At 35.3% G+C, this 12,151-nt stretch overlaps 1 protein-coding gene across 1 annotated transcript in view; it reads left to right on the top strand.

The window, feature by feature from the left end:
- LOC105463607 (transmembrane serine protease 11A) overlaps positions 1–12,151 on the top strand; it is a 68,830-nt gene that overhangs the window by 26,793 nt on the left and 29,886 nt on the right. Inside the window, exons 2-3 of the mRNA XM_071092665.1 lie at positions 861–982; positions 2,760–2,878. Coding sequence (XP_070948766.1) covers positions 861–982; positions 2,760–2,878 — 241 coding nt within the window. The remainder of the gene's footprint in view (positions 1–860; positions 983–2,759; positions 2,879–12,151) is intronic.

Genomic DNA, 12,151 nt, shown 5'->3' with positions numbered 1-12,151 from the left:
TCTTCAACGGTCAATGTCATTAAAAACTCAAAAAGAAGCAGGACTCTTTTAGATTAAAAGAGATTAAAAAGGCATAACAACCAAGTGCACTACACGGTCCTTGATTATGTCCTGGCTTTTACAAACCATTTGTAATTATAATGAAACCATGGAGGGAAATTGAAGATGGACTGGGCATTAGATGATATGGCAGATATATTATTAATTTTTTAGGAGTGTTAATAGTATCATGGTTATGTTGGACATATCCTAATTGTTTATAATAATGATTTGGTAAAAAGACATGATGTCTTATTTCCCATTAAAATAGAGCAGCAGAAAAAAACAAATGAGCCAAATATGGCAAAAGTGTTAACAATTGATGTAATAACGTTATATATATATATATATGGGTGTTCAATTATAATATTCTTAGTAATTTTTTATGTCTGAACATTTTCATAATAGTTAAAAATAAAAGATAAAAGATAAAAATAATATAGATTTAAAATCACTTCATAAACTCTAAAGTGATAGATAGATGAAAGAGATAATAAAGTGCTGTAGAAAGGCGGAATGGTCCCTTTTCAAGCATATGTGCCACCTTGGACCATGCTGCTAAGAGAAACCATTCCTGACTGCCACAAAGAGGCCATCAAATGCCTGTAGAATAGAAACCAGGAGCAACATTAGGATTCCCAGATCCTGATTTTTTTTTTTTAAACACATCTCCTCAGGCCAAGATGACATTGAACAAAATTAAAGACCAACAACTTTTTGCAGGGAAAGGCAGGCTACAGCAGCTTGAACTTGTCTAAGGAGAGCTGAAAACCTGCAACATTACTATCTGAGAGTAACCAGTGGGCCCTTCCTTTTTGTAGGACGGTAGGATTTGGCACCCAAAGAAGGTATCTGAAGCCATGGATGATTGCCGTTCTCATTGTGTTGTCCCTGACAGTGGTGGCAGTGACCATAGGTCTCCTGGTTCACTTCCTAGTATTTCGTAAGTAAAATTAAGGATTTCACTCTATATGATTTTATTTTTCAGCAAAGCTTCATTTACATATATGTAAATGTAATTTCATCTAAAAAATTGCACATTTACCTGCAAATTTCCACAGAGTATGTTTAATTGTTTCAGTCATTTCATCAATAAGCAAGTACTAAATGCTTATTATATGTGACTACTTTTCTGGATACTCAGGATACAGCTTAATCAAAGTAGACAGATTTCCAATTTCCTTAGAACTCTCAATCTAGATTTGTGTGAGAATCTACACAAAAAGATCAAAAATTGTAATCGTCTGAAACTTACTAGTAATTATAATAAACAACTCATCACTTATTATATATTAAAATGTAAAGGTATGATAAATTAGTTATTAAAATTGGCTCTTTTACTCATGAACCATCATTTTCTGTCCAACATTTCTAAGGCAAAAGAAAAGCACTTGTCTAATAAAATAAGGAATTTTAAAATGATTGAAAACCTATAGTATGACACAATATTATCATTTATTTTTAGAGAAAAAAATTTACTCTTGCCAAAAAAATATTCAGGGAGTATATTTTTATCAATAAATATACTTGTAATTACACAAATAATGTGTTTCAAGATTCTTTTTTCATATTGAGTCTCTTTCTGAGAATACAAGCCATTTATATTTTTTTACAAATCTCTACAATGTCACTCTCACATGAATGTATGTGATAAATAACTCAGGCTGCTCACTTTAATGGTCTTATCTGTCGTCACCTTCCACAGACTAAATGGGGGAGCAAAGACTCTATCTGGAGCCTTAAAGGGCTTAAGATCATAGTCCTAGGCCTTATATGACAACTCCAGCTGTAGTTTATACCGTTGGCAAAAGATTCTCAGGTCTGTTTATGTGGTTGCATAAAAGTCCAATGAGAGTAAGGTTTGACAACAGTATGACTTACATGGATAAGTAATCAGGACGTCCAAAAAGATATTACAAGGTCAGAGATTTCCCACTTAAGACATACGCCTTCCTGATATCCCTGTTTCTTTCCTTGATTTGTAGTCTGGAAACCCACTGCCTCTTCCCTGAGCCAGGCTTCTCAAGGATTTAGGTTGTCTTGTGTTTATTCCATTCTCTATCTTTAACTCTGTAGCTGTCTTACCCACTCTGGGCCTTACTCCTCAGATTACCAAATTACCCAACTACTTTCCTTTCTTATATTTCCTAATAGATTTATCCCTGTTGCACATTAGTCTCGTCTTCAATCTCAAGACAGCTCCTCTCTACACTTTCTTTTCAAGTTTTTCTTAGTGTGCCTGACAGTCTTGTTACAAATCAAAATTCACAAGGACATTCACTTATCTCTACTTCCACTAGAGCGTATGGTGGTACACATTTCAACTCAGCAAGGAGCAATGTAGCAATGAAATGTTCAAGCTCTACAGCTAGACTGGATTTAAAGCTTGGACAGGCCACCTACTAGTTATAGAACAAGTTACTTAACGCCTCTGTGCCTTACTTTTCTTATCTGTAAAATGAAGATGATACCAATCTTAGAGAGCTGGTGTGAGGATTAAATGAGCTAATTCATGAAAACTGCACAGGACTGTGTCTGGCATATTGTAGAAACTCAATAAATGGCAGCTATTATAATATAAAACATTAATTTTTTAAAACAAAATTCAAATATGAAGGAGCTCAGGGACATATTCAAGACTTTATATTGGCCCCACTATAATTGGGTTCTGAAATCTTTGTCCAAACCATTTAGTTTCCTATTTTTCATTTCCATTACAGACCAAAAAATGGAGTACTATCATGGCTCCTTTAAAATTTTAGATCCACAAATCAATAACAATTTTGGACAAAGCAACACATATCAACTTAAGGACTTACGAGAGACGACCGAAAATTTGGTGAGTCAGGTAAACTTCTTTTTATCACAGAATAATGTAAGTGGAAGGGATTTTGTGGATCATTTCTCCATTTCTAAAAACATGATTTTCAGACCACCCACATTAGAATCATCTTGCAGATTGCTAGGCCGCATCCCAGACCTGCTTAATCAGAGTCTGATGAGATGGGTAGGTGGGGAGAGGAGAGTAAGGGAATCTGCATGTCTAACAAATGGGTGATTCTAATAAGCCCCTCTTTCTAACTCAACTACCTTATTTAAAGGTAAGAGAATTGAGGCCAAGATATCCTAGCCCATTTCTTCCCCAATTCCACTAAGTTTCCCCAGAAGAAAAGCCTAATCATACCAAAACTAGTTTTTATAAGTCCACACACTTTTTTGTAAGACTGCATTTTAAGATTTTGAGTATTTTCAGAATTTACATTCATCTTGTAAGTGTATTGATAAAGACAAAAACTCAGACTTATTTTGTAGTAATCAAGTCAAATGCTAATAATTTTGTTAAAGCTAAAGTGCAAGACTGCTCCCAAAAAGAAAAAAGCACACTCAGTTATATAATCATTCCACTCAGAATGCCCATGAACTCTTACTCGATAACTAGGTTCAAATTAATTTTTCTGACAAGGAAGCACAGAAGCAGAGAGTTATTTTAAAAAGAAAGAAGGGACAAATGTGTTGGTTTGTTTTAGTCAAAGAACCATTTTTAAGACACTTTCTTTCTCAAATCATTTATCATTTCTTCCTGTGATCATTTGCTCTTTGTCCATAGTATACCTAATGGCATCATATTTACAATAATATCATAGACTTTATAATCTCTATTTTCAGTTAACATTAAATCATGCACAATTTTTTAATTTTGTGGTTTCATCTTTCCCAACCAATAGTTAATGTCTACAGATTGATATAGATTCTTCATTCTTTCACATGCAGGGCATCTTATAAAAGAGCATTTGCAATCAATTATTGAGTTATGCTAGGATGAACTTGGAGCCTGCACCTATACACCCAAATACCTCCTCTACTCCTCCAGTCCTAAGTGACTCCACATAACCTCCTCAATGTAAAAAAAGAAAACTCTTAACTTGCCTTAGTTAAGATAAACACATTATTTGAATGATGGAAAATGTTACAATTTACTGGGAATTTTTGAAATTTGTTTAATTGATGTTTTATGGCCAACACTATGGTTACTGTTGTTGTTGTAAGTTAACTAAGCAATTCTGTCTTCACTGAAGTAAATGGACAAGAATGCAAAGGCTCTAAAAGAAGTGAGAGAAATGCAGAAGTGCATGATGAACAGAAACTCTATTTAAAAATGGACTTTTAAGTTTCAGCTAAGCATGTGTTCCTTCAAAGGCTAAGACTAAGTTAAATAAGGACATATTATCATCATGGGTACCTGCATTATTTATTTATCCTCCTTTATCACCATAGCATAAGCGCTTACCCTCCCCCTTGCAGGCAACCATTCTGTTTCATGAGGTATTCTTTTGTTTGTATTCATTCTTACAAAAATATGTTTTGCTGTTTTGCATGCACATGCTTTTAACTTACATTTTGTGTTATAAATCACTTTTGTTTCACCTCTTTTTACTGAGAACTTTTAAAAAGATCTATGTTACTATATATACCTTTAGTTTATTGCTGTTAACTGCTAATTCATAGTGTGTATCTACTATACCTGCCTGTCATGCCAAGAAATGCCACACTAAACAGACTCCTACTTACCCCCTTATAGACCATGCAAGTACTTCTGGAAGCAGAATTACTAGGTCATTGAATGCACATATACTTAATTTGACCATTTGGCGCAGGTTTGCTCTTCAAAATGGCTGAATCAGTGTGCACTCCCATCTACAATGCATGAGGATTTCATGTCCCCACATCTAACCAACACTTAGTATCTTAGTATATTTAGGCTACTACAACAAAAAAATCCCATAGGCTGGGTATCTTAAACAATGAACACTTATTTCTCATAGTTCTGGAGGCTGAAGGTTCCAAGATGAAGATGATCAAGGATCTAGCAGATGTCTGGTGAGGGCTTGCTTCCTGGTTCATAGAACACCACCTTGCTGTGTCCCTCATGGCAGAAGCCATAAGAGAACTTTCTTTTGTAAGGACACGAATGTCTTTCATGAGAACTCCACCCTCATGACCTAACTATCCTCCAAAGGCCCCATCTCCTCTATCATCACTTTGAGAGTTAGGATCTCAAAATATAAACTTCAGGGGAACATAAACATTCAGTCCACAGCACTTCAAATTATTTGACTTTCTGAATTTGCCACACTAATAAGTATAAAGTAGTATTTTATCTGTGATTTACTTTGCATGTTCTAATTACTAATGAGTTTGTGCATTGTTATGTATAATTACTAACTTTTTGGACTTTCATTTCTATAAATTGCCTGTACATATTCTTTGCCTATTTTTCTGTTAGACTTCCTTTTTTACCTTATTTGTATTGCTTTGCAAAAGTTCTTTACATTTTCTAGATATTGATAATGTGTTGGTTGTAGACACTGCACTTATCCATTCTGTCTTCTACTAATATTGACCATGTTGTTCTTTACAAAACAGAAATCTGTAACTGAGGTAATCATTTTTTCACTGTTTTGCCTTATGATTGTATTTTGAAGCTTTTCTTTAAGAAGTCCTCCTTCCCTTCTAAGACATAAAAATATTTTACTATGTTATTTATTAACCTTATAGTTTTATCTTTTACATTAGGTCTCCAGTACATGTGGAATCCACCTTTGGATGAGAGGTTAGGTAGATTCAGTTTTTTAATTCATATAGTGAGCCAGTTTTTAAATATAAATAGCTAAAATATCTTGGCTTTTCCTAACATGTGATGTGATTATTGAGCTCATTGCATGCATTTCTTGGCACCTGGGTCTTGCAGAAGAGGAAACATGATCTGTCTCCTCAAACTGCTTCCAATCTTTTTGGAGAGATGTGAGTAACACACATGGAACTGAGTATCATGACATGATGTAATTAAGGGCTAAATTATATGTTGAGCACAGTAAGTACAGAAAAACTTCAAAACCGGACAAAGATTCCCATGGTCAGAAAAGGCTTTATATTATTTTAACTCTGTTTAAATAAGACAGGTGTTTTTCTCCTCCCATCTCCCACCAGGTTAGCTTTAGAAGAATTACGGGAAGAGTTTATGCCTCATCCTGAGCCACACCTGTTTATTGTTGCTAAATCCCGATGAATACAACCAGATTCTTCTTTCTGTCCTACATGGGTGCTAATTAGACAACCAAGGAAGACAGGTGGCAGGTCCTGTTCTTCCTCTCTTTGGGCTTTACTGATTTGAATGCAAATTGAGATGCAAAAGTAAAATGAGTTCATATTTAGATACTGCTATAATCCATCCCTGTTCCCTGAGGTAGTGGAGCAGATATGTCTCATCTCTCATATCATCCTTCAGAGAAGAGTCCATTAATCAGACATTACTGATGTCTGATTACTGTAGGCTGGTCATCCTGCAGGCAGAGAAGCATGGCATCCAGCAGAAGCTGAGAGCATGCACTTCGAGGGAGGGAAGGATAAGCCAGGAATTTATGCTGAATGAGCTGGCTAAGTATACATGTTCAATAAGTTCTAGTGGAAGTCACAAATACTTATGAAAGGAGAAACATGACCATGTGCAATTGAGCTTTATGCCTCTTACTGTTTTGCATGTTCAAAAAATGGTGGCATTAGCATGATCCAAGGGTGGAGTTTTCAGCCATTTGATGTTAAAAGGTGAAGCTGAGGACACGAAACCCTTACTATGCGTTCTCTGTGAGTCAGCCAAAACCAGTCTGGACTGCTAGCTAGATTAACAAAGAAAAAAAGAGAGAGAAGATACAAATAAGCACAATCAGAAATGACAGAGGTAATATTACAACCAATCCCACAGAAATACAAAAGATCATGTGAGACTATTATGAACACTTCTATGTAGATAAACTAGAAAATCTAGAGGAAATGGGTACATTCCTGGAAAAACACAATCTTCCAAGATTTAATAGGAAAGAAATTGAAACCCTGAACAGACCAATATTGAGTTCATAATTAAATCAATAATTTAAAAAACCTACCAACCAAAAGGAAAAAAAGGCCCAAACTAGAAGGATTTACAGCCAAATTCTACCAGACATACAAGAAATAGCTAGGACCAATTCTATGAAGTTATTCCAAAAAATTGAGAAGAGTCTTCTTCCTAAATCATTCTATGAAGTCAGCATTACCCTGATGCCAAAACCTGACAAAGACACAATGAAAAAAGAAAAATTACAGGCCAATATCCCTGATGAACATAGATATAAAAATCCTCAACCAAATACCAGCAAACCAAATCCAGCAGCACATCAAAGAGTGAATTTTCCAAAATCAAGTAATCTTTATTTCTGTGATGCAAGACTGGTTCAACATATGTAAATCAATAAATGTGATTTACCACATAAACCGAATTAAAAACAAAAACCATACAATTATACAGGCACAGTGGCTCACATCTGTAATCCCAACACTTTGGGAGACTATGGTGGGCAAATTACCTGAGGTCAGAAGTTTGAGATCAACATGGTGAAACCCCATCTGTACTAAAAATACAAAAATTAGCCGGGCATGGTGGCATGGTGGCAGGTGCCTGTAATTCCAGCTACTCGGAAGGCCGAGGCAGGAGAATCACTTGAACCCAAGAGGCAGAGGCTGCAGTGAGCTGAGATCACACCATTGCACTGCAGCCTGGGTGACAGCGCAAAAATCCATCTCAAAAAAAATTAAAAAATTAAAAATTAAAATCATACAATCATCTCAATAGATGTGGAAAAAGCTTAGATAAAATTAAACATCCCTTCATAATAAAAACCCTTAACAGGCTAGGCATCAAAGAAACATACTTCAAAATAATAAATGCCATCTTTGACAAACCCACAGCCATCATCACACTGAATGGGCAAAAGCTGGAGGCACTCTCCTTAAGAACAGGAACAATACAAGAATGTTCACTCTCACTACTGCTATTCAACATAGTACTAGAAGTTCTAGAAAGAGCAATCAGGCAAGAGAAAGAAGTAAAAGACATCCAAATAGGAAAAGAGGAAGCCAAATTATCTCTCTTTACTGACAATATGATTATATGCCTAGAAAACCCTAAAGGCTTTACAAAAAGATTCCAAAACTGATAAACAACTTCAGTAAATTTTCAAGATACAAAATCAATGTAGAAAATTCAGTAGCATTTCTAAACAATAATGTCCAAGCTGAGAGCCAAATCAAGAACACAATCCCATTTACAGTAGCCATACACACACACATGAAATACCTAGGAATACATTTAACCAAGGAGGTAAAAGATCTCTATAAGGAAAATTACAAAACATTGTTGAAAGAAATCAGAGATGACACAAATGAATGGAAAAACACTCCACGCTCATGGACTGGAAGAATCAATATTGTTAAAATGGCCCTACTGCACAGAGCAATCTACAGATTCAATGCTATTCGTACAAAACTACCAACATAATTTTCCACACAAAATTAGAAAAAGCTTTCGTAAACTTCATACAGTACTAAAAAAAACAAAAAAACAAAAAAAAAACCTCAATAACCAAAGCACTCCTAATTAAAAAGAACAGAGCCAGAGGCATCACACTACCTGACTTCAAACTATAATTTAAGGCTACAGTAATCAAAACAGAATGGTACTGGTACAAAAACAGACACATAAACCAATGGAACAGAATAGAGAACCCAGAAATAAAGCCACACATCTACAGCCATCTGATATTCGATAAAATTAACAAAAACAAGCAATGGAGAGAGAACTTTCTATTTAATAAATGGTACTGGAATAGCTAGCTAGTCAGAAGCAGAAGGATGAAATTGGACCCCTAACTATCACCACATACAAAAGCTAACTCAAGATGGAGTAAAGAATTAAATGTAAGACCACAAACAATTAATGTAAGAACCCTAGAAGGAAACCTAGGAAATATGTTGTAGACATCAGTCTTGGCACAGGATTTATGACTAAGTCATCAAAAGCAATTTCAACAAAAACAAAAATTGACAAGTTGGACCTAATTAAACTAAAGAACTTCTGTACAATAAAAGAAACTATCAACAGAGTAAACACACAGCCTACAAAATGGGAGAAAATATTTGCAAACCATGCATCTGAAAAGGTCTAATGTCCAAAATCTGTAAAGAACTTAAACAACTCATCAAGCAAAATAAACCAAATAACCCCATTAAAAAGTAGGCAAAGAACATGAAAAGACGCTGCTCAAAAGAAGACATACAAAGCAGTCAAGAAACATATGAACAACTGCTCCACGTCAGTAATCATCAGAGTAATGCAAATCAAAACTACAGTGAGATACTATCTCATACCAGTTAGAATGGCTATTATTAAAGAGTAAAAAAATAACAGATGCTGATGTGACTGTGGAAGAAAGAGAATGCTTCAATACTGTTGGAAATGTAAATTGGTTCAGCCACTGTGAAAGCAGTTTGGAGACTTCTCAAAGTACCAAATAGAACTACTACTCAATCCAGCAATCCTCTTCCTGGGTGTATACCCAAAGGAGAATAAACTTTTCTCCCAAAAAGACAGATGCACTGTCACATTAATTACCACAGTATTCACAATATCAAAGATGTGGAATCAACCTAGATGCCCATTAGTGATGGATTGGACAAACAAATTGTGGTATCTATATACATATATTTTATATATATATATACACACACACACACACCATGGAATACTATGTAGCCATAAAAAAAAATGAAATCATGTCCTTTGCAGCAACATGGATGTAACACCACAAGGAAGGCACTGTTATCTCCTCTTTACAGGTAAGAGAACCAAGCTTCTGAAATTAAGGTCCATAGCTGGAAAATGATGGAGGGGAGATTTGAAGTCATCTAGGTAACTCCATACATGTGCTCTTTCCACTAAATTGTTCTACTGTCAGGAAAGGACTCAGCTAAGATAGAAGAGAAAATTATTAAAATCTAAATCAATTCTTCTCTCATTTAATTTTTTAAATCCATAAAGATTATAAATCCTCTATGCTGTGCTAGCTCACTTTTTCTTGACAGATACATTAGATACACTTACTATAGAAAAATATTCTCGTTCTCATTTCCCTGTATCAGTTTTTGGTGAGGAAGGCAAAGGTAGAAGGAACTGTAATAGAGAGAGATGAAGGAAACTGATGGATATATTGACGTAGGTATGTATATCTAGTGTGAACAATCTACAGTTGGAAGAAAGATGTGAATGAGTATGCTTTTTGAGGGAAGTTTTTTGAGAAAAGAAGTAATATGAACTATTTCTAAATTTCCTGATAAAGTTATAAATACAGCATAGTCTTCACAGGAGGATCTATGTAGTTCATCATTCATCATTCAGCAAATACAGCATGATGTCATGTTAGGCACTATAAAAGGCTAAGAAAAATGATTCTCTCTCATAAACGAATCAAATCGAGAGATTTAGAAGACAACAAATCTGGAGAGGACATGAACTTTCTAAATAATGACCTTCCCTTGCTTTGGGTATCCTGGTTTTAAATATTTTTAGTACAGCTTTAAATAGATCCAAATGAGATATTTTCCTCTTTTAAAAAAGCAATTCAAAGATCTAGGTTTTTGTGGTACACCGAAAGTTAATACTTTATTCTTTAAAATCCTAAATTGCAAACTTTTAAATTCTATAAATATTTTGCCTCATAATTTCAGAAATGTAAACCAATTTGGGATATGGATATCTCATATATTGCTACTTGTTACATGTGATTAGTCACAGATGTCTGTCCATTTCCTTCTGACATTCCACAAAGAAACATTGAAGAAGGACCAGTGCAATCAAAGAAATGACTGATGGCATCACAAAGTATCACATCCCATTTGATGATCTGATTACCTCTTTGTTTAGGGTGATCTGAAAGTCACAGTTTCATGGCATCCTCCACACCCACACAGCATGTATGACACTGGTCAGTTAGACCTGACCCCAAGAAGGCTAATAAGCCTCAAAATTCTGTGAACATCACTCAGTGCTCTGGTTGACTAACCTCTATCCAGGCCTGAGAGAATGGTTCATAGCTGACTTCTTGGATCAAAAAAACACCTGGAGTTTTATATGGATATGACACAAATTTTAAAGGATTGCAGTAAAAACTACCAAGGTTATGGTTCTTATTTTTGGGGAGTAAAGAAAATAGGCTGCCTTTGGAGAGGGGTGCAACAGTTTCTGATCCACTTACAAACTGCTTGCTGTCCATCAGTGGGTAGGAGGTCTTAGTGAGAACCTACCTGCATGCTCATCTTGAGGCAGGCACTATGAAGGCATTAACAGGCTCTGAAGCTACATGGCCCTTGTTTCAGTGAGCTCTGTGGCTCACTGCTGTGTCAACTTGGGCAAGTCACTTCCTCTTCTATGAAATGTGGATAATCATAGTACTCACCTTAGAGGGTTGATTTGAAAGCAAATGAGTTCAAACACAATGACGTCTGTGCTTGGTGCATATATGGCAGACAACAGTGATTCCTACTATTATAATTATTACAGTCTTACCAAGGAGGAGCCTTCCACAAATAATCAATTACCTGAAAATGTCCACAAACAGGGAAAAAAATCCCTTCCAATAATTCATGTGCAATTTTCTTTTTTTTCTAGGAGCATTGATCTCAACCTGATGTAAAGCAAACACTTTAAAAAGTCTTGTAAAATTTTCCTGGTAAATGCAAAACTTTCTGATAAATAAATTCTCACCTTTTTATTCATTTGTTTATTCAACAAAAATATACTTCAAACCAACACATGCAAATCACTATGCTATTTTCTAGAGTATGAAAAGATAAATTGCCAGCTCTATGCATAAAGGGTTTGCCATTTAACAAAAGAGACTATATATTTGAATAAATATATAGTGAATATATTGCATAAATATATAATGAATGTCTACATTAAAGAATAGAAGGTGTAAGAGGAATTAGAAAAATTGAGACAGAAGGAAGACAGATTAGTTTGAGATTAATGAATATCCCCAAAGAAGGTATTATCTGAGATTGACCTTGAAGGATAGTTGTGATTCAGGAACATAGAACTTGCAGAATGAGAAGGTTGCTACAGACCAAAGGAACAGCCTGAGAGGGGCGAGTATGCAGGAAAATGAGGGCCACGCCTGAAAGAACTGGTGGTGTTGAAGATGGGGCCGGGCAGGTTTGTCACAGAGGGAGAGGACCTTGAATG

This window comes from Macaca nemestrina, chromosome 3 (genome assembly GCF_043159975.1).
Source record: "Macaca nemestrina isolate mMacNem1 chromosome 3, mMacNem.hap1, whole genome shotgun sequence".
NCBI lineage: Eukaryota > Metazoa > Chordata > Mammalia > Primates > Cercopithecidae > Macaca > Macaca nemestrina.
This window is presented reverse-complemented; position numbering and strand designations above follow the sequence as displayed.